Genomic DNA, 22,517 nt, shown 5'->3' with positions numbered 1-22,517 from the left:
ACCAATAACAAACTTAAGCCCAAACAACACCCCAAAACAAACCCACGCAAGACACAAACAAAAAATAAAATAAAATAAAATAATTCCTATGCCAATTCTAACTAGTTTACATGAACACCTACACCCCTATGACAACACACAAGACACCTAAAAAAAAGTATAAGAAAAAAAACACTTCTTTTAAGGTGAGAAATGCTACATTTATAATATTTTCACAACAAATCACATGCAGTAAGTTGTTATTAGTTCTAATTTTAATCCATAACTTAAACTACTTTTTTGCCTATTCATAACAATCAATAATAACCTACCACTTACGATTTGTTGTGAAAATATTGTGAACATAACATTTCTCTTCTAGGTGAATGCATATTTGGAGTTTTTTTTTTTTTTAAATGTTTATACTTTTACTCCCTTAACTCAAAGTTCTGACTTCATCCCTGCATATTAGTAAGTTAAACAATGGATAGAAAATGTTCTTCCACACTTTTTATAATGTTCTTTTAGACTATTATTGCTAAGTCTCTCCTTTAATGAAAATTCCAGTGTTAGCCTCTTCCAAAAAAGAAAATGAAAAGAAAACTAAGCTCCGTTTTTGCACTTTAGTTCGAGTCCAACTAGAACTCATATTAGAACTTCCTCTTTAAAATAAATAATAACAAAAAAGTTCAACTTGAACTATAAGCAAAAATAAATGAACCAACCACGAAAAGCACAACTTGTTTAGTTCTGACATTATTTAAATGAGTTAATTAATGCTAGATATTAATTCTTGATTAACTCTGAAAAATATTGTCTTCAATTTAGCAGGTTCAAACTCAACTATAACTTGGGCAAAGTTATGAAGGCGTAATTAGAAGGTAATTCATTAATTCTTTCTCTGTTCATTCTATTTTTGTATAATTATTTTTTGCAAATTACATTTTAAATTCTATATATACTTTAGGAACGATTGCATATATATATATATATATATATAATTTTTTTTTTTAAATATAAGAATGGCTCCCCCTCTACTATCGAGCAAGGGAACTGTCGTGCTACTCCCCGGACACGATGAGAAAGTCCTTATTTAACCCTTTGCTGGACTCAGGGAGGCATTGAATAAGCTAAACCTTATCGTTCCTTGTCTTCATGCAGTAAGACTTGCCCTTTAAGTGTTGGAGGTTGTAGCACCAATTTACGTCGTGATGGGTTAACCTCAACCCCATCTTTTCGTTTAAGGCATCCATGCAACCCAGGATCCTGAACACATTAGTGGTGCACTGGGTAGGGGTTAATCGGAAGTGCCTGAGGTAGTCCCTCATCACTGGCCCTATAGGGATTCTCACACCCTTCAAGAAAGACGATTATGGGGATCATTACCTCACCCACCTCCTTCCTGATATACCAATCTCCCTCTTCGCAATGCCTCAGACCCACTTTACTAGGTATCCTATAATTAGCGATGAATTTCTCCATCTCCTCCTTAGACTCAACCAACTTCTTAAGCCTACCCATCCTAAAGAGCGGTTAAGAGACTCGGGAGAGTGAAAGAAGAAGAGGAATAAGGGGAAAAGAAAACAGAAAGGGAAGAAAATATGAGTTAGGGAGAAAAGGAAACTTACGGAAACGAAGAAAAACCCGTTGAACAGGCTTTTTATGCTAAAAGGGGCGCGAATTCGACTGGAGACTTGACCAAATTCAGGTATGCGCGCAAGAGCTCTTGAATATAAAAGTGAAGAGGTGAATTAGTTCAAATGGGTATTTATACCCCTAATTAAAACAGACAACGCGGGTTTCCCGCCCATAAAGGCAAAAAAACCCACCACCACCGTCGAACGTGGGGAGTACAAAGCCGCCAGAATTTAATGAGGGCACACTTCGTATACCGAAGCGCCAAAAACGTATCTTGGACAAATGAAGAGACTCTGGCACTGGTAGAGGACAAGACTTGACAAGCCATGACAAAGGCCTGAGGACATTAAAATCCTCCTCCTCGTCCGAGAAGCTGGATGGTAGGATTTCGAGGGCTATTGTGGGGCCAAATAATCTGGCAACCCCGGCCCATTTCATATTTGGCCTAAGGCCCACGCCGAGGATGAAAAGCAGCACGCCACTGAAGGCGGCCTCCTTACGCATCCCAAGAAAAAGACAAGTACAAAGAGTAAGCCATGGAATCACGATGGAGGAGCAGTTCAAGGAAAAACTGTCCCCTCCATAATAAATGCCCATCACTGGTATTCTGGCCGCATTAATGGGGAAGTGACTCCCGAACAATGTTGTCTTGCTTGCTGCAACTAATAGGAGGATTAGTGAGGCGGCTGATGGGACAGGTAGTCAGGTATAAGCTTGGATGATCAACAAGTGGAAGGTAAAGATTGTCCAAAGATGACTATATAATAGGTAGAACAGATCATAGGAGGGGAGAGATTCATGCAACCATGGACATTCAACAGTTATCACAACAAAACTCGTCGGATTATGCAAGGACAAACTTTCTTAGATAACCTCAGTTCATCTCTATCTGATTGTAGCAAAAGCCATCTCGACCGTTGTTCATGTGCTAAGGCCTAGTTCTTGAACCTATTCTCTACAAATTCATTGTATTGGTTTGTTGGCTCGAGTCCACTCACTCAATAGTAAAAGTGCTCAAACCCACCCCTCTACAGATACAATTTAAAAACTACTACAATTTAAAACAAACGAACATAGGGCTTAATTTGAAGTCGTCTTAAATATTAGGATTAAATCTGACAAATTTAAAACTATATGATTTAATTTGAAATCATTCGATGCATACTTCATCAAGTGGTGGATTCAATAAACTTGAAGGACATGTCATGTGCTATATAAATCCGGAAGTCACAAGTTCTTATATTTAAAAAAAAAAATTATATATATATATATATATATATGCAATCGTTCCTAAAGTATATATAGAATTTAAAATGTAATTTGCAAAAAATAATTATACAAAAATAGAATGAACAGAGAAAGAATTAATGAATTACCTTCTAATTACGCCTTCATAACTTTGCCCAAGTTATAGTTGAGTTTGAACCTGCTAAATTGAAGACAATATTTTTCAGAGTTAATCAAGAATTAATATCTAGCATTAATTAACTCATTTAAATAATGTCAGAACTAAACAAGTTGTGCTTTTCGTGGTTGGTTCATTTATTTTTGCTTATAGTTCAAGTTGAACTTTTTTGTTATTATTTATTTTAAAGAGGAAGTTCTAATATGAGTTCTAGTTGGACTCGAACTAAAGAGCAAAAGCGGAGCTTAGTTTTCTTTTCATTTTCTTTTTTGGAAGAGGCTAACACTGAAATTTTCATTAAAGGAGAGACTTAGCGATAATAGTCTAAAAGAACATTATAAAAAGTGTGGAAGAACATTTTCTATCTATTGTTTAACTTACTAATATGCAGGGATGAAGTCAGAACTTTGAGTTAAGGGAGTAAAAGTATAAACATTTAAAAAAAAAAAAAAAACTCTAAATATGCATTCACCTAGAAGAGAAATGTTATGTTCACAATATTTTCACAACAAATCGTAAGTGGTAGGTTATTATTGATTGTTATGAATAGGCAAAAAAGTAGTTTAAGTTATGGATTAAAATTAGAACTAATAACAACTTACTGCATGTGATTTGTTGTGAAAATATTATAGATGTAGCACTTCTCATCTTAAAAGAAGTGTTTTTTTTCTTATACTTTTTTTTAGGTGTCTTGTGTGTTGTCATAGGGGTGTAGGTGTTCATGTAAACTAGTTAGAATTGGCATAGGAATTATTTTATTTTATTTTATTTTTTGTTTGTGTCTTGTGTGGGTTTGTTTTGGGGTGTTGTTTGGGCTTAAGTTTGTTATTGGTAAATTTTGTTGTTGAGCTTGTTAAATTTATTTCAAATTTTAGATTAACAAAAATTTTTATAGCCTTTAAAATTATCAATAATATTGTTGAGGGGGGCAAAGTGCAAATTTATTGAAACAAATTGCTAAAATTAATACATATATANGAGCGCGACAAGTACTCGGATGCCTCGAATACCCTTAAGAGATTTGAGGCTGATCTCAAAAAGGTGAAGGAGGAGCTAAAGGAGATGACGAAGGCTAAAAACAGCGCGGTGTCTGGCATAGTTAGTGCTAAAAAACAGGCCGAGGATCAAACAGGGCGCCTGTTGGAAGTTGAAGGTCAGCTGTAGATTGCCAATGAGCATATCGCTGACCTGAAAAGGAAACTAGCTGAGGCAGAGGGAGCTAGAGGCATCGCCGAGTTTGCCAAGGACAAAGCCTTGAGGGCCAAAGTAGAGGCTGAGTTTGCAAGGACAGAGGCTAAAAGCTCTAAGGAGCAAGCAGAGGAAGAGGCTTTTGTTGAGGAAGAGGCTTTTGCTGAGAGAGTGGCTAAGACCGAGGCTAATCTTAAGGCTCAAGTACCCGAGGTATGCGGACTCTACTGCTCTCAAACTTGGAATGAGGCCCTCAACCAAGCTGGGGTAGAGGCCTCGTCTGAGCTTAGAAGGGCTGAGATAGTGCACCACCGCCCCCCCCCCCCCCGGCCATTTGCGAGGCTGCCTTCGCTAACTTAGAAGCCGGCATCGCCTCTAAAGTGACAGACGAGGGCTAGGCCATGCTGCCAAAGATCCAATTTCAACTGATAAGCCTGCCGAGGAGACTGATCACCAAGGGCCGTTGGAGAAAGACGAAATCAGTGACCTAGGAGCACCCCAGGATGTGGTGAAGCCTCCTGCTGACTCCCAAGTCACACCTGCTGACCCTCAGGCTCCTCCTACAAAGAAGGAGTCCTCCGAAATTGCCCCTCCTAGCCAGGATCCCGAGGCGTCAGATGAAACTTCTTAGCAAACACCCAAGGACAAGCTGTCTATCAAGTTGAAGAAATAGGCCATCTTGACGGGCTATTTTATTTTGTTGACTAGGCCTATTATGGTCTCCTTTTTCTTTTTTTTCTTTTTTTTCATTTTATATGTCTTGGTAACCTTGTAATGAAACTATTTTTTGTGCAATATATCCAATCGTCTGCATTTATTTCTTCAAATGACACTTCCCTTTTTTTATCGTGCTTTAATGCTTTGCTCAATACTTGGTTAATCCTAGTGGTGCACCAGCAGTGCTTGGATAATTGAAAATGATGGGCCCGCGATGTAAATTTTGCCTCAGGTTTTAACCGAAAACCGAGCAATCTCAGCGATGCAACTTGTTTCCCCTTTGGATAAGTCACAAAGGATTTTGGCTCACATCGTATAATTTATACAAACATACGCCTTTCATAAACTTGCCCCAGCCTACTTCGATAAAGATGAGAAACAAATGCGGGCCTATGAACATCACCTGATTGTGATCTAAGGTACTAGACTCCCCTCTAGTTGCGCTTGCAACTTAGACGAGTGCTCACGCTCCGTTTTGTCGAAAGTAACTAGTTTTCCTATAGGTTTGAGTCCGAGGACCATGCAAGACCTTGGTTCTGTCTAGTACTTTAATTTTCTGAAGTAACTAGTTTCCCCATAGATTTAAGTTCGAAGACCATGCAAGACCTCAGTTTTGTCTAGTACTTTAATTTTCTGAAGTAACTAGTTTCCCCATAGATTTGAGTCTGAGGACCATGCAAGACCTTAGTTCTGTCTAGTACTTTAATTTTCTGAAGTGACTAGTTTCCCCATAGGTTTGAGTCCGAGGACCATGTAAGATCTTGGTTCTGTCTAGTACTTTAATTTTTCTGAAATGACTAGTTTTCCCATAGGTTTGAGTCTGAGGACCATGCAAGACCTTGGTTTTGTCTAGTACTTTAATTTTCACTGCTTGGAGTGAAGGAGCTTGTCCTCAGTGTTGGAAAGTTTGCTTCTGAAGTGGCAACAATCTTGGCCTTGCCTTTCTGAGGAGGGGTTCTTCCTAAGACTGGGCCCTTAGTCCAACATTGACCTGGACAAAGGCGGTTTGGCCCTCTGTCCTCACATGTGACAGTAGCCCTATCACGCCAACTTTTCATCGCTTCTGATCACGAGTCATCTTTTAGCTATTCGAGCTGCGTACCTGACGTTTCGGTACGCGAGGCATGCCCTCATTAATATCTTTGTGGATTAACGCGAATCCAATGGTTGGTGGCCTCTTTGGAAATTGGTCAAAGTTAATATTGGTCATAATTCTTCCTTCAAATCTCGTGCGGATTAATTTTCACCTGTCTTCTCCTTCTGTATAAGGCGCTCTTGGGGGGATCGTTCTCCCACATTTTACAAGCCATTGAGTTCCACAGGAACCCTAAATTCTCAACCTCCTAGGCATGACGACGCAGTTGAGGTGAAGGAGGCAGAGGCTAAAGGTGTTCCTTCCTTTCAACCGAGCGAGGAAGAAGGCCCTCCCTCTTCAACCAAGAGCTAAAATGGGCGCGAGCCGCATCAGATTTTCGGTGTAACAAAGCTTGGGTCTCACCTTCACGGTAGGACATTTCGCGGTTGGGAGAAGGGTTCGTGAGAAGTATGACATTTTCCTCCAGTGTGCATCTTTGCTTGCCCTTTAAGCTAGTAGCTATTCACTTCTAGCTTACTCGCCGATGGAGGTTTGCAAGATCGCGGAACGGTTGCTACCCAGGTGTTGCCGCCTCCAATGCTTAATTATCATGAAACTGGAAGAGGACCAAGGGAATGTCAGGCGCTTCTGCTTCTTGTCCTTTCTCATCGCCAGCACCATCCATATTAGCTCGGTTGCTGTTGGTAGCCTTAAAACAAGTCTGCCTCAGCCCCTTTTTCTCCATTTTTTTTTTTTAGCTTCAAGACGATCCTGCCTAAGCCTCTGTTTCCATAGTTAGCTTTAGAACAAGCCCTTTTGTGTATGATGTACTTTTCTTTTATTTAATAAAAAGGCTGCACTTTTTACTCGCTTTACTTTCTAAATCTTTCAATTCTCTTCTCAGCTTTAACGAAATCGACGGCCGCGCCCAGCCGCTAACTTTAAATAAGCTAACAACGTAGGAATAATCAGGACCACAACCATGTGCTCTATACCGCTAGTTATGGAATCGTTAAAGAATGTTGCCAGCATGCACTGATCTTTCCTAAGTAGGAGGTCCACGGACCTAGCCTGACTAAGGTTCCGCTTAACCGCATCAAAAGGTTCCAGGATATAAACGTGCTCCTTCTGGGCTACCAGACCCGCGGGAGCTAGATCCTACCATGATTAATCGTTGCACTCACTAATGAACTAGTTCTTCCCACAAATAGCGCCAATTGTAGGGGGTGGGTTTGAGCACTTCTACTATTGAGTGAGTAGACTCGAGTCCAACTAGCCCAATACAATGAATTTGTAGAGAATGAGTTCAAGAACTAAGCCTTAGCACATGGATAACGGTCGAGATGGTTGTTGCTACAATTAGATAGAGATGAACTGAGGTTATCTAAGAAAGTTTGTTCTCAGCATAATCCGAGGAGCTTTGTTGTGATAACTGTTGAATGTCCATGGTTGCATGAATCTCTCCCCTCCTATGATCTGTTCTACATATTATATAGACTGTTGAATGTCCATGGTTGCATGAATCTCTCCCATCCTATGATCTGTTCTACATATTATATAGTCCTCCTTGGATGATCTTTACCTTCTACTTGTTGATCATCTAAGCTTATACCTGACTACCTGTCCCATCAACTGCCTCACCAATCCTCCTGTTAGTTGCAGCACCAGGGCAGCACTGTTTAGGGGTCACTTCCCCATTAATGTGGCCAGAATGCCAATGGTGGGCATTTATTGTGGAGGTGACAGTTTTTCCTTGAACTGCTCCTTCATCGTGCTTCCATGGCTGACTCTTTGTACTTGTCTTTTTCTTGGGACGCGTAAAGAGGCCGCCTTCGGTGGCGTGCTACTCTCCTTTCTATGACCTCGGCGATGTTTCTTGGCAACTTGGGCCTTCTACGTTCATCCTCGGATGTTTCTTCATCCTCTGCGTGGGCCTTGGGCCAAATATGAAGTGGGCCAGGGTTGCTAGATTATTTGGCCCCACAGTATCAATTTAAACCTTCAATTGTATCACTTTATACCCAAAAAGTATAAAGTTTAAATTGATGTGATTTTAAAAGACTAGAGTTCACTTAAAAATAAAAATAAAAAACTATAAGACTGAATTTGTAACCGTCTTAAATTTTAGGTTTGAATTTGAAACTATAGGATTTAATTTGAAACCATCCCTTAAATATATAATTTAAATGTAATTTACTTTAATAATTTTTCACCTAATAAAAATGAAAAAAAAAAAAAGTAAGGGAATTGTGATTTTGTTTTTGTTTCCCTTTTAATTTTAGTTTAGTTCAACTTTTTTTCATTATGTGTGTGGTTTTCTCTATTTATCTACTTGATGAAAACCCGATAATAATCAACCAACGTCAAATACATCATGACCTTATTAAAACATGCCTCTCTCTCTCTCTCTCTCTCTCTATAAAATAATTTAATAATTATGTTTTAGCATATTTCATTGTCCCAATCATAACTAACTACCATTTTGTTATTGAATGAATAATTGAGGAACTTCTACATGAAGATGATTATCCCATCTTCCAACTATCATTACTCATTAGATCTAAGACAATAGTAATACAATTACGTAATAAATTCATGCATGTATCCCTTGGTCGATACTTGATATAGGATCTTAAAATCTATTGAAATTTGATGTATTTACTTAGGTTTTGGTAATTATGGTCTTTGAGAATACTTTAATTAGCTAAGCCTCCATGATTATATAACAACTATCTCGCACAAACATGTCAGTATCCTTTAGTTTTTTTTTAAAAAAAAAAAAATGCAATAAGCTTTTTTTTTTTTTAGAAGAAAAATAAAGCAATATGCTGATCACATGTTTTCCTGATGTAATTATGCAACCTTAACTATTGATTATAAATTCATTGGTTGGAAAAAAAAATGCCAAATTTTATTATAAAAAATGTGAAACTTTGTTCAAAGAATCCATGAGGATAAATATATTTATAAAATGATAGTTATTTTAGTGTAAATTGGAAATTAATTGTGATTAAAAAAGAAAGGGTTATAATCATTATCTCTCAAAATGAATTTAATAATCAGTAGCTTCCGATATTCATTAATAAGTATATTATAGATTCTTTCTTGTCATGAATACCCAATAATCCTTAGACAACAATTTGGCATGTAATAAGATATTAGGCTTGACTGGATAGATCATAGAACTAATCAATATCTCATACTTTATTAATTATTGCCTATACCTTTTCACAAAATAATAATAATAGCCATTCCCATAAATTTAATTTGGTTTTTGTTAGATCATTGATGTGCACAATTAATAATTTGAGAGGATAATTATTCGCTTTGTTGTTTAGAGGTATATATATCTCTCTTTTCTTTTTTGCCTTTTTCTTTTTCTTTTGATAGGAGGTACATCTCTTTTTTATTTAGGAAGCATTTATGAGGTTAGACCTCATACAGTCATACGTTTGCTAAATAGAATTAGGAATGATTATAAATATATAATTTGAGAGGATAATTATTCGCTTTGTTGTTTAGAGATCTCTCTCTCTCTCTCTCTCTCTCTCTCTCTCTCTCTCTCTCTCTCGGAGGTATATCTCTTTTTATTTATGGAAATAGAATTAGGAATGATTATAAATAAATAAATAAATATATATATATATTTATATATATTTAATTAGATATTTTTAACAAAATTTATAGTTGAAACTTTAAATTGACTTGATTTTAAAATTTTTACACCTTTCACAACAACCTTTTAACCTATGCTTCCTTTGTCATATCCGTTAATTTTGTTAAAATTTAAATGATGATGAGATATATGATGAAGTTGACTTGATTTTTAAAGTTTAAGGATTAAGACCATTTGCACTGGGCTTAGTGCAAATTAATTCAGTCAAATTTAGTTATAAAGTTATTTTAACCAACTCACTTGTATATACCCCTACATCAGACTCAATATTTTATCTTTAATTTTTTTTTCTCTTTCTCCCTTTTTTTTTCTTCCCCTCTCTCTCTCAACGGCGTCAACGCGGAACCAATCTTTCACAAAAAATGACCCAAGTCTCCAAGTTAGCTGTGTAATGTCAATCGAGAGAGAGCACATCAATCAATATGCTTCGATCTTGATGTGAGCCAAACGAGAAAGAGAGAGCTACAAGTTAGAGAGAGAGTTTGTCAAGAAGAGAGAGAAAACCGAAAATAAAATGGGTATAAATTGGTTTGGTAATGAATAGTGTCTCAATAATTGTATTGAGGACATTATTCATTTGTTAGTTATTAGGATAATTTTTAAGCGTTGATGCATGAGAGTTTGAGATGATTTTAACTATAATTTTGTTGAAAAATTAGTACATTAAGCGAGCTATAAATGCTCTACATTGACACAATTAATTGTCGAAGGACCAATTAAGCTTAATCCAATAATTGAAGGATCAAATTATTATTATAACTTCTTTCTTTTTCTTTATATTAATTTTTTTAAAAGTTATAAACCTAGATGTGGGTCTAGATATAGATATGCAGTGTACCTACATCCTAACCAACTATTCCTTCAGATAATTTTGCACTTTAATGTTAGATGTATAGATCTTTGACAATAGACAATGATATGTAGCATGTAGAAAATACTTGCCTACCCATTAATGGATCATACAAAGCTATGCACCGTCAAGGCAACAATGGTGTCATCAATGACACATTGGCTTTGGGTTTGGGCACAAAACAAACAAGAATGTGAGTGATACTGCATAGTCATCATGAAGTTACCAAATTGAATAGCCAAACCTGATGGGTAATAAAACTCTGAGAAAACCTGTTCTTCCATGCCTTGGATGATGGGAAACAGCTATAAACAATATTATAGGGGAAGTAGCAGTAGTTATTTCTGAGAAAGAGAGCAAAATAAATAATTTAAGCTAAGTCGGTTTGTTATGTGAACCCGACCAAGGCCCCGGGTTAACCGCCGAGTTGTGAATTTAATGCAATGATTGACTCGGCCTAAACACGTTAAACTATTTTTTTTTTTAAATATATTATTACTCTTATAAAATATATATTTCTCTTAAAAAAAAAAACAAAAATGAAAAAACTAGTCTAGAATTAACCAGCCAATATTAGAAGAACCCAGTTTAAATCTTGACTTTTATTAACCAAAAGAAATCCAAGGAGGCTTGTGTTGACTCCAATCATTGTCAAATTTAAAATTGGTTTTCTTTAAAATTACCCAATCAATAAGAAAATGGAAGAGGTGGGATTTGGGGGAGAAAAAAAATAAATTCATTCATTCAAATAATCTCAAAATATTGGTACAGTTCTTGAAGTTCGCAAATGTGGGGTCCCATAAGAAAAAACAACAATGTCATACACAGTACACTCTAACCACTTTTAGCACCGAATATGGTACTGTATCTCAATGTCTTATCTTATAAATATTAGATAGTGATAATTTCGTGAATTAAATTTGAGTCGGTAACAATATTAAAACCTTTCAAAGACTAAAATAATAAGGTCATTTCTTTTAAAATTTCAAACCATGATTTTTTTATTATTATTATTTAAAGCCTTTATACATCTTTATTATTTATTTCATTATTCCAAACTATAACGAAACACAAAAAAAGAGGGGGAGAAGGGGAATCATTGATAAAACTTGGTGTTTCACCTAATCAATTAATTTTGATTTTCTGACAGTCACTTTATCACTTTAAGCCAACTATAAATGGAGTTTTCTCATTGTATCTTTTATGTTCAATAGTTGCCAAATTTATTTAAGAAGAACAAGGTCAGTATAGTTTAATCATTGATTTTTTACTCTTTTTTGTTCTGTTACAGTCTAAAATAATGGAAATAAATAATTGAGATAACAAGAGGTTTCAAATTTTCTTTTAAAAAAAAAATCATAAATTTAACACTTTAATCTGTAAAATTAAGAATTTGAGACCAAATTTATAACTAAGAATTCAAAAAGCAGATCCTACCATGAATATGAGAGAATTGAATAATATTTCCTATACTTTTAAGTCTTTAAGAGTATCTAAAAATTAATCATTCTTATAAAAAAAAGAAAAAGAAAAAAAAAATAGAATTACTCATAAACTCTTTATACTTTCACGTAATCCCCTAAAAAAAGGTGGAGGATTCATCAATTAAAAGCATTGATTCTGTTAGCAAAAAGCATTCATTTTAATTTGGGACACACAACATCTTGTTGGCTAATTGAAAGGAAAACCACGTAAAGAGTATCAAATAAAAAATAAAAGGAAATAAGTAAAAGTGAAGGCATGAATGAGGTGAGTCTATGGCCACATATTATGGACCTAACTAAGATACATGGAATTAATTGTGGACATGACTTCCATTCACTTCATGTTTCTTGTGATGCACTCCATCCATCCAATTAATTCACATCCTCGATGTCATGCACAACGCGTACACATCGAAACCGCCCGTGTATAAACTAATCTCTACATTTTTCTACACAATCTTATAATAATTCTCTCATGCTCGGTTTGACTTTTTACATTTTGTTCATTCTTCTATTAACCATATATACCTCTAGTATATTTTAGTATATTTTTAACTAAACATGTCGTTTTGTTTTAAATATACAATGACAAGTAGTAGTGAGTTTTAATCTCTATTTTTTATTTAGTTAATGAGTGATGTGATAGTCTCTCATTAAAATAAAATGAGATTTATTTTTAAAAAGTACTGGAGGTAAGCTGGAGGTAAGCCAAACTAAAAAATAAAAACATTTGCTTAATAAGGTCATGCCATGCATGGTCTGTCATTACTCTGTAGTTTTAAAATATTACAAATTTTAGGACTTAAACATGTAAAAATTATATTGTATTCGACAATGAAAATTTTACAAGGGATTCCTCTTATATTTGAAATCATATAGGTGTGACTCCACATTGATGCTAGGGTAGTCATAGGGCCACCTTGACCTAAAAAAAAATTATATATAAATTTTAACAAATTTATGATGTTCTTTACCTTTTAAAGAATTTATGACCATCCTAAAATTTTTTAAGCCCAACATAATTGATTTTTGGGCAAAGTTTGTCATCAAACTTGGTTGTAGATTAAGAATACGACTCCACATTTTCTTCTTATGTCATTCATGCTTGCAAAATTTCAAAAAGATCAAAGATCAAAAATTAATTGCTATGTCATCTACCAAATGTTTCAATTTTGAGTTTTTGTAGTCTAAAATTATACATAAAAAATAAGTTTATGGATCAAATGATAATTAACATTTGAATGGCATGAAGTTTCACATGTGTTTTAAAAACATAAAGAATATATAATTTAACGATTATATTATCAAAATATATAGCCATGTTAATTTGTTTAGTGGGAGTTATAGTCTTAGGCTACAACTAAATTTGCAGTTAAATTTTGTCCTTAGACTTTGGTCTCCTTAATAATATATTAAGCCCTTAAAAACAAAAAGAAAATGTTCAAGAAAAATTTTATTGAACTAAAATTTTGAAAGATATGTAACTTGCAATATTAATAATGAAACTATCATGCAACGTTTTCTTTTTTTTTTTTTTTTTTGAGTTGGAATGAAATTTTAAGATTTTACATATTTTTTTTATTTTTTTATTAATATATGAATTTTTCTTTTTATTAGATTTTGTATAATTTAAGTTTCATAATAATTACTCTAAAAAAAATTTATAAAGCCGTCACAGAAGAAAAATGAGTATGGTACAAGTATAGGTAAAGTACAAGTAATATGAGTGATTGACCAATAGGCTTATACACTAACAATATTAATGGTCACCACGCTAATCATACTTATGGTCAAGACAGTTTATAAACTTTTTATAAAAAAATCTAAAAGTTAAATAGTTTTAGATTTTTCTATTGCTTAACTGCTAAAAGCTAATAAGCAATGAGTCTTGCACTCGAGTAGTTTTCAAATTTTCCACAACTCCTTTAACATATATGTTAAAATCATCCATTTGAGTCAACCATTCTTACATGATTAACAAGAAGGAAAAAAATTCATAATAATAAAAAAATAAAATAAAATAAAATAAAAAATCCCAAAACCCCTCTTAACAGTTTCCAGGGTTTCATGAATTTATGACAACTTTCAAGAGAGGAAATTGGACATTGGGTATTTTAACGTCCAAGGCCCGGCAACTCCTCTTTCCACCATTTACGGATTGAGAGAGACACAGAAGAATTGGAATTTACCAGTGTAATAAAAAATTAAATAAAAAATAAAAAATAAAAAGGTCAACAAATCCTCATATATTTTTTAATCCAAAAATAAAAAATAAAAATAAAAATCTTCATCTTTTTTGCCTATTTAACTTCATCACTACCCAACCATGTCCCTTCCCCCCTGCCCTTCTCTTTTTCTCTCTCACTTACAAAGAAAGAGCTTTTGCTTAGCTTTTCTTCACCAAACATATTCTCTTCTTCTTGTTTCTCTCTCATTCTCACCCAACTCAGCCCCCCCATTTAGCTCATATGGGGTCATATTGAACCACATTCAATCATTACAAATCTCCAACCTCTCTTTGCCAAACCATCTTTGCTTTTTATTAAGACCAACAAAGAAGAAGAAAAAGGAAACACAAAAAATATAATTAACAAGAAGGAAAAAAATTCATAATAATAAAAAAATAAAATAAAATAAAAAATCCCAAAACCCCTCTTAACAGTTTCCAGGCTTTCATGAATTTATGACAACTTTCAAGAGAGGAAATTGGACATTGGGTATTTTAACGTCCAAGGCCCGGCAACTCCTCTTTCCACCATTTACGGATTGAGAGAGACACAGAAGAATTAGAATTTACCAGTGTAATAAAAAATTAAATAAAAAATAAAAAATAAAAAGGTCAACAAATCCTCATATATTTTTTAATCCAAAAATAAAAAAATAAAAATAAAAATCTTTATCTTTTTTGCCTATTTAACTTCATCACTACCCAACCATGTCCCTTCCCCCCTGCCCTTCTCTTTTTCTCTCTCACTTACAAAGAAAGAGCTTTTGCTTAGCTTTTCTTCACCAAACATATTCTCTTCTTCTTGTTTCTCTCTCATTCTCACCCAACTCAGCCCCCCCATTTAGCTCACATGGGGTCATATTGAACCACATTCAATCATTACAAATCTCCAACCTCTCTTTGCCAAACCATCTTTGCTTTTTATTAAGACCAACAAAGAAGAAGAAAAAGGAAACACAAAAAAAGAGGAACCCAACAACTTTAATCAACTTAGTCCTTTTAACTAGTTAGTGAAATTGTCAATTAAGTGTCAACATGGAGAACGAATTTTTTCTGAACCCAGCACTGCATTTTGAACCACCTTCAGCTTCAATAATGGCCACTTGGCACTCTCTTTCAGCAGCCATGGACATTCAAATTCAAGGGACTGAGCAATCCCAAGATTGCTTTTTTAGTTCCAACGCAGATCAAAGTGTCCACTTTGATTCAGCCTTGAGTTCAATGGTGTCTTCGCCTGCAGCATCAGCTAACAATGTTTCTAATGACAGTTTTGTGATCAGGGAGTTGATAGGAAAGCTGGGAAACATTGGGAATAACAGTGCCAACAATTCATGCTATAGCACTCCTCTGAATTCTCCTCCTAAGCAGCTAAGCTTGCCAATGACTGATCATTTGGTAAAAGAGAACTTACCCAGTTTGGGAAAGTCTATGCCTTTGAATTCTTGTGTGGCGGAGTTCTCTGCTGACCCTGGATTTGCTGAGAGAGCTGCAAGGTTTTCACGCTTTGGAAGCAGGAGTTTCAATGGTAGAACGGGCCAATTGGGACTAAACAACACTGAATTCCAGAAGAAACCAAATCTTTTGATGGGAAATGGGAATCAGAATCTCCCCAGAGTTTGTAGTAGTCCTTCTCTCAAAGCACAGGGATCTCAAACGGGTGCCCAGGAAAACAAGAATTCTTCTCCATTGCAGGATTCTCAAGAGGAATCCACCATTTCTGAACAAAACCCAAATGGGGATTCCAATTCCAGGAAAAGAAAAGCAGTTTCCAGGGGGAAAAAGGAACCTCCATCATCATCACCATCTGCCAATGCTACAAAGGTATAGACTTGTAAGTCAATTCTATCCAATTTTCCCATTGTGATTTGGTTGAGCATATATTGAATTCAGTATTACTTTGGTTCCAGGTGGGTGAAGCTAATGATAACTCGAAAGCAAAAAGAAGCAAGCCTAATGAGGATAATGGAAATGGAAATGGAAATGGCCCTGTTAAAGCAGAGGACGAAACCCAAAAAAGTAGTGCAGACAAGACTAACGCAAAACCTCCCGAGCCTCCCAAGGACTACATTCATGTTAGAGCAAGAAGGGGTCAGGCTACTGACAGCCATAGTCTCGCCGAAAGAGTAAGAATTATGTCTCAATTCTCTCCAATTTGACATTGCATTTTCATGTTTTGGAAGCGAAATTATCAACTATCCCAAAATCTTAAAGTATTAGCAAATTGTGAATTTAATCATTTAACCATTATTTTAACATTCAATAGGTCCGAAGAGAGAAGATTAGCGAAAGGATGAAGCTTCTCCAAGATCTTGTACCTGGTTGCAATAAGGTGTGAAAAAAGTTAAGAATTTGAATGGATAGGATTTGAAGTACACGAATATGTCAACTAATATGGCCTATGATTTTGCATTTCAGGTCACCGGAAAAGCACTTATGCTTGATGAAATTATAAATTATGTGCAGTCGTTGCAACGTCAAGTCGAGGTAAAGTAATGTCTAGTCAATTAACAATTTGTGATTTTGTTTTAAAAAAATTCAATTTGCCTTGCTAATTGGGTATGGAAATATTGTTGCAGTTCCTTTCCATGAAATTGGCTTCTGTCAATACCAGAATGGATGCCAGCATGGATAGTCTATTTTCAAAAGATGTAAGTTTGTTCTCTTTTTAAGGCAAAGGCTTTTTCTATTTTCTACGTTCCAATTTTCCTCAATTGGAATTTCTTGGCATCTTTTTTTTTTATAGATATTTCAATCGAACAACAATTTGCCACACCCAATATTCCCATTAGATTCCTCGGCATCAGCTTTTTATGGTCAGCAGCCCCAGCAAAATCCAGCACTACATAGCAACATATCTAACGGGACAGTGACCCAATGCTCTGTGGACCCAATTGATACTGCACTATGCCAAAGTCTAAGCATGCAATTACTTCCACTCAATGGATTTAGTGAGAGTGTTGCTCAAGTAAGCAAAATTTTGACATTTTCCTCAACAATAATGGTCTTCAAAATTCAAATAAATCAATTTATTTATTATAATCACTTTTTGTCTCACTTTTTAACAAATAAACTAGCGAAATAATCCACACGGACATCTAACCCCCTTTTGTTTGATTATTTCCAGTATCCAAATTTTGGTGAAGATGACCTGCAGACCATTGTGCAAATGGGTTTGGGTCAAAATCCTAGCCGGGAAACAGCATTGCAGCCACAGAGCTTCCATGGTAAGGAAATGAGGGAATCAAAAGTTTTCCTTTGAAAGTGATTCACACCCACAAAAATTTGATCCATGATAAGAATTCTTATCATGCAGGCTCAAATCAAATACCACACATGAAGGTTGAGCAGTGATTGATTTGCACCCCTCATCAATTCAAGGCCCTGAAGCAAAGAGAGGCTGCTGTATATACAAGAGATTAATTTGGCCCATTACATGAACCACTAAGCCATTCATCTTTAGGTCTAGTGAAGTGGACAATTTTTTTCTTTTTAATTTTAATTTTTTTTTCCTTTTCAATGTGATTTTGTTGTCTAATTTTTTTATGGGGGGGAGTTATTTTTTGTATCCACTATCCACTGTCTTTTGGTGCAAAAAGTCTATCTGCACCACATGTAATATAACAATTACAGTGCTAATTAATAGAAGAGTTTTCTATTCTACAAGCTTTCACTATCCTTCCTGTTAGACATTTTGTCCTATATATCAATTGTACAAGAAAATTTGGCAACCATCTTTATCATTTATATTTGTGTCATGTCAATTGCAACACTGTTAATTGTTAAATCATGTAATCTAGTAGATATGATTCTCATTTGTGTTGTAACCAGCTGTATAAGTGGGGCTCTGCACTCAAAAATAAAGTCTATATTTGAATGATTAGGACATTTGGTTATCTTGAGCTGGGGTCAACCATAATTTCTGCCATATTTTGGGCTCCTGTAATTTTCATTATTAACCAAATACAGAAGCTTCTGTTCCCTTTTTTACAGGGTAGAATAAAAAAATCAATCAAGCAAAGGTTAGAAGTTATAACCACTCCTTTAAACAAAAAAAAAAAAGTTAAATTCTTTTATAATACAAAGGAGCATAATAGGGAATCCCAGGTTGTCTAGTGGTGAGATTCTGACTAGGCCCAATGAATCAAAAGAACTTTTTAATCTTTACCTACTTTTAACATATATATATATTTTGTGAATGTAGAAAAGGGATTGTAGTGGAGTTCAGGTTTGTAAAGATACCCTTAAAAATTAATAAATATACCAATCGTTTTATGAGGGGCTGTTAGTTGAAAATCCAGTTTCTGGGGTTCAGCAAAAGATTTCTGCACTGCAGCCTTAACCAGTATTATATTCAGGGGTCTATTATTGTTCTGCAGATTAATGTAATTTAATTACTAGGAAGATGCTTTGAATGTGGTGCAATGTACAGAACAGTTAAATAAAATAATTAAATTATTTAATCAATATACATCTGTTGCTGTTTACCAAAAACAAAAAATAAAATAATTTATATTACAGTAACAACAATAAGATTTTTTTTTTTTTTTTTTAAATTTTAAAGATAGTAATGGATGCTCATGTGACAGTTTTGTCTCCGAAAAGTTTAGAAAGGTCCAATCATATTGCTACGTGTCTAGGGATTGTTATTTTGTTGTATATTATTTTTTTGCTGTTTAATTCATGCTTGGGTGGCCTTTTCTGAATTGATACTTCCTTAAGATTTTTTCTGAAAAAATTGGTGGTTGGTCTGAAAAGCATAACCTTGCAAGTACAAGCCAGACCAGGCTTTGCTGTTACCAATTGTTTTACATAATTTTTAAAACATGCAAATTCAACATTATTCTATTATGTTCACCCTTTCTTCAGCTTGTTTTGTTTAACACAACTTTCAGAATTGCCTTCTTGAAGATTTTTCCTTTTTGTACAAAGGTATAAATCATTGTTTCAGCAGGTAAAACATATATATCGTATTCATTGAGGCATAACTCAGTTCATTTTACCCTAGTAAATCTTGTTTAAATGTTAAATGAACAATTAAAAAAAAAGCTTTTTTAATGAAAGCCCTTATGCACTTGTCAAGGAGGTTTTAAAAAGGTCACACTTCAATTCATTTTACCTTTGTGAATCTTGTTTAAATGTTAAACGAACAATTAAAAAAAATGATTTTTTAATGGGAGCCCTTATGCACTTGCTAAGGAGGTTTTAAAAAGATCGCACCTCCATTAGGATGAAGGAAAAACTAATAAATAAATACTCTTTAAATTGAACGTACTTCTTAAAAAAAAAAAAAAAAAAAAACCAATAGATTGCATCATAAAATCTAACCTCCTCCATTAGGATGAAGGAAAAACTAATAAATAAATACTCTTTAAATTGAACGTACTTCTTAAAAAAAAAAAAAAAAAAAAAACCAATAGATTGCATCATAAAATCTAACCTTAACAAATATCTTAGAATACCCGTTAATTGGATCTAGTAATTTCTCGAATAGAAAAAAGTTTGAGCTTTGTAGTGGCAACTTTTTACTACTTGCATAGCCACTCATTGTTTGAGGGAAAAAAAAAATAGTAGAAGTAGTGAGAAGGAATTTACACAAGCCAAAACTCTATGATGTTGCATTAGATTTTCTAGTTTGCATTTCATCCGTGGACTTTTGAATTTTTGCCAGTTGCCACAATAATTGTTGGACTTGGGTCATTTTGATACCAGATTCTGAGTTTTTTGTTTTTTTATTGAAAGTTCCAGTTAAGGAATGCCGTTTGGTGGCAAAATTACTCGAATCCAACAATTATGGTGGCAACTAGCAAAAGTTCAGTAGTCCACAGATGAAATGCAAACTTTAAAATCTAATGTAGCATCACAGATTTTTTGGCTTTTACAAACTCCTTCTCACTATGCTTCTACTATTATTTTTCCTTCTCAAATGATGGAAGGGAAACTAAACAATAGTAAAGTCACTACTGCAAAGTTTCACACTTTCTTTTTCAAAACTATATACCAAGTGAAAATGTGGATCAGTTAACATCTTCCATAGCTATGAGTAAGACATGAATCTTCTTATTAAGCTACTTAGAGTAGGGAATTTGCAGGTCAATTGTCACAATCAAATCCTGAAATCCATGTTCTTGATTGAACATAAAAGCTTCGATTCTCCGCGAATTTCCCACCAAACGATAAGAATATAAGACCCTACCATTAAAGAATGTTGGGACAGATTTAAAGGACACAGTGGTTGTTTTGGAGGCACTACTATAATGATCACTAAGATCGGTGTCTCTTATTGAGTAATATGTCACTATTTGATCACACATTTTCATTTGGGTTTTTTCCTTTTTTACCTTAGGAAGAAGCTATGAAAGTTTCCAGCATTTCAACTTTGGTTGGTGTTTTCCTTTGTAAGGGAGAAAACACAGGCTGTGTTGAGGACCATCATTTGTTTCACCAACCATGAATTATTTCAAGCACTCCAACTGTAAACGTGTTATTGTTTTTCTGCATTTCAAAGTTTCTCACAATCAAATACCAAAACTTTAAATTTTTTTTTTTTCCCACCTAGGTAATTTTGCTAGGAAAGTTTCTAGTTGCATCACTATCTTACCTGTTATCCTCTTTAGTAAATTGGATTTGTGGAAAGTTTTTTTCTTTCTTTCAACATTTTCAAGTCATGTACGAGTCATACAAAATCCAAGGGACATATTGCTTTCCAGATATGAGCTCAACATGTAATTAAAACGCGTTCCTCTGGGTCCCACCTGCCTAGAGGACCTTCTGAGTCCTTGGATTTGAGTAAGTTTTCCATCATGTTGAAGGTAAGCCCCTTGTGGTCAAACATGTAATACAATGAACTTCACAACAAAGAGCAAATTCTTGAATTTCCTTATTTTAAATATAGGACTCTTCTACTAGCTGTTTCAGAGTTGACACCAGGAAATTCCAACGCCTGCCTGGTTAAATATATCAGATGGCTTATATTGTCAAAATTTCTAGAGTTTGAAACTTTAATTATGTTTCATACGTAAGAAGTAAATAAAATCAAAAATTCTTTCTATTGGCATGTTCACCGTCCACACATTTTAGAAATATTCAGTACACCTAATGGATTACACTCTCCTCTCACATAAAAGTAGATCTCATATACGAAACTTACATATAGGGTCTACCTTTATGTGAGAAGAGTGTGTAATACACCGAGTGCACTGAATAATTTCATTACATTTTTACGGGAGAAATAAGGTAACACAATTTGTCACTAACTACATTGATCATAAATATTGGCTAACATTAAATTATTTCACTATAGAAAAACTTGTAGCTATAATCATACCAGTACTCACATCAGAATTTAAATTCTTAAGCAGTTTTCGTGTTGCAACCTTTTTATTCCAAGTATGAAAAGCTTGTGTTGTTGATAGTTTCATGTGAATATCTACGATGTAAACCATGGAGACCACCATTTCCCTCTTGAAGAAAATGACTTAAAGTAACATCTCTAAAATCAAGTAACCATTGTAGTTAGTAGCCATAGACACCGTCAGAATATTTCATCACGAAGTATTTGGAATGAGGAAAAATCAGATAAATGAAAATTTCGAAGTAAAAGGATTGGGAAGAACTGCCTTGCATGAAGGTTTAGATAAAAGGACCCCAAAACTTGCATTGAACCAACCATCTGTGACATTGATCTTCATCATCAGCACACATTTACAATGCACTTTTTACATAGAAGTCGGATATGACACAGGGCATCGATAGAGGCTGATATAGGCTTTCAAGTAGAGGCAAATTTCAATGGCTAATTCACCAAAGCAACGTAGCCCAAATGATTGGAATTTAGCTACTAATATGAATCATCAAATTAACAATAGAACAAAATGATTAAACATTGATAATAATGAACCAGTATTATATGGAATAAAAACAAGATCTTTTAAATGATATGTTAGATGCTTGGTCCCATATCATTCATAAGCCAAGAGAGAGAGTATAGTTGACTTTAATAGGTGCATAATAGGCATTTTAAGTTGATGTATGATTGTAATTAATTAACAACTATGATAAATTCTTGATTGGATTTAAACTTAGATCACTTACTATAATACTACAATCAATTACTAATTGTCCCAAAAACTTAAATTATTAAATTTAATCATTTGACTGATATTCTTTACATCTTATACCGTTATAAAGTAGCAAAGTTACTCTTTTACCTTCCTATCTTGTTTTTTAAATGCTACTAAATATTTTGGAAGCCTATCAACTTCGTGTTGTATATCACATG

The 22,517-nt window shown here is 34.4% G+C and overlaps 1 protein-coding gene across 1 annotated transcript; it reads left to right on the top strand.

The window, feature by feature from the left end:
• Nucleotides 1–14,937: 14,937 nt before the first annotated feature.
• On the top strand, nt 14,938–17,902 carry LOC111989237 (transcription factor bHLH62). Its single transcript, XM_024021024.2, has 8 exons — nt 14,938–16,060; nt 16,147–16,362; nt 16,503–16,568; nt 16,655–16,723; nt 16,816–16,887; nt 16,983–17,204; nt 17,364–17,463; nt 17,553–17,902. The coding sequence occupies exons 1-8, from the start codon at nt 15,275–15,277 to the stop codon at nt 17,588–17,590; spliced, it is 1,569 nt and encodes a 522-aa protein (XP_023876792.1). The 5' UTR covers nt 14,938–15,274; the 3' UTR covers nt 17,591–17,902.
• Nucleotides 17,903–22,517: the final 4,615 nt, after the last annotated feature.

The sequence above is a fragment of the Quercus suber genome, unplaced genomic scaffold (assembly GCF_002906115.3).
Source record: "Quercus suber isolate HL8 unplaced genomic scaffold, Cork oak 2.0 scaffold_175, whole genome shotgun sequence".
Classification (NCBI taxonomy): Eukaryota; Viridiplantae; Streptophyta; class Magnoliopsida; order Fagales; family Fagaceae; genus Quercus; species Quercus suber.
Note: the sequence above shows the minus strand (reverse complement) of the source record. Positions and strands in the feature narration are given on the sequence as shown.

Excerpts from the sequence above, each read along its gene's own strand:
- LOC111989237 (XM_024021024.2), top strand. The coding sequence starts at position 15,275 with ATGGAGAACGAATTTTTTCTGAACCCAGCACTGCATTTTGAACCACCT. Across the intron at positions 16,061-16,146 it reads CATCTGCCAATGCTACAAAG|GTGGGTGAAGCTAATGATAA; the intron begins GTATAGACTTGT and ends CTTTGGTTCCAG. Across the intron at positions 16,724-16,815 it reads CGTTGCAACGTCAAGTCGAG|TTCCTTTCCATGAAATTGGC; the intron begins GTAAAGTAATGT and ends ATATTGTTGCAG.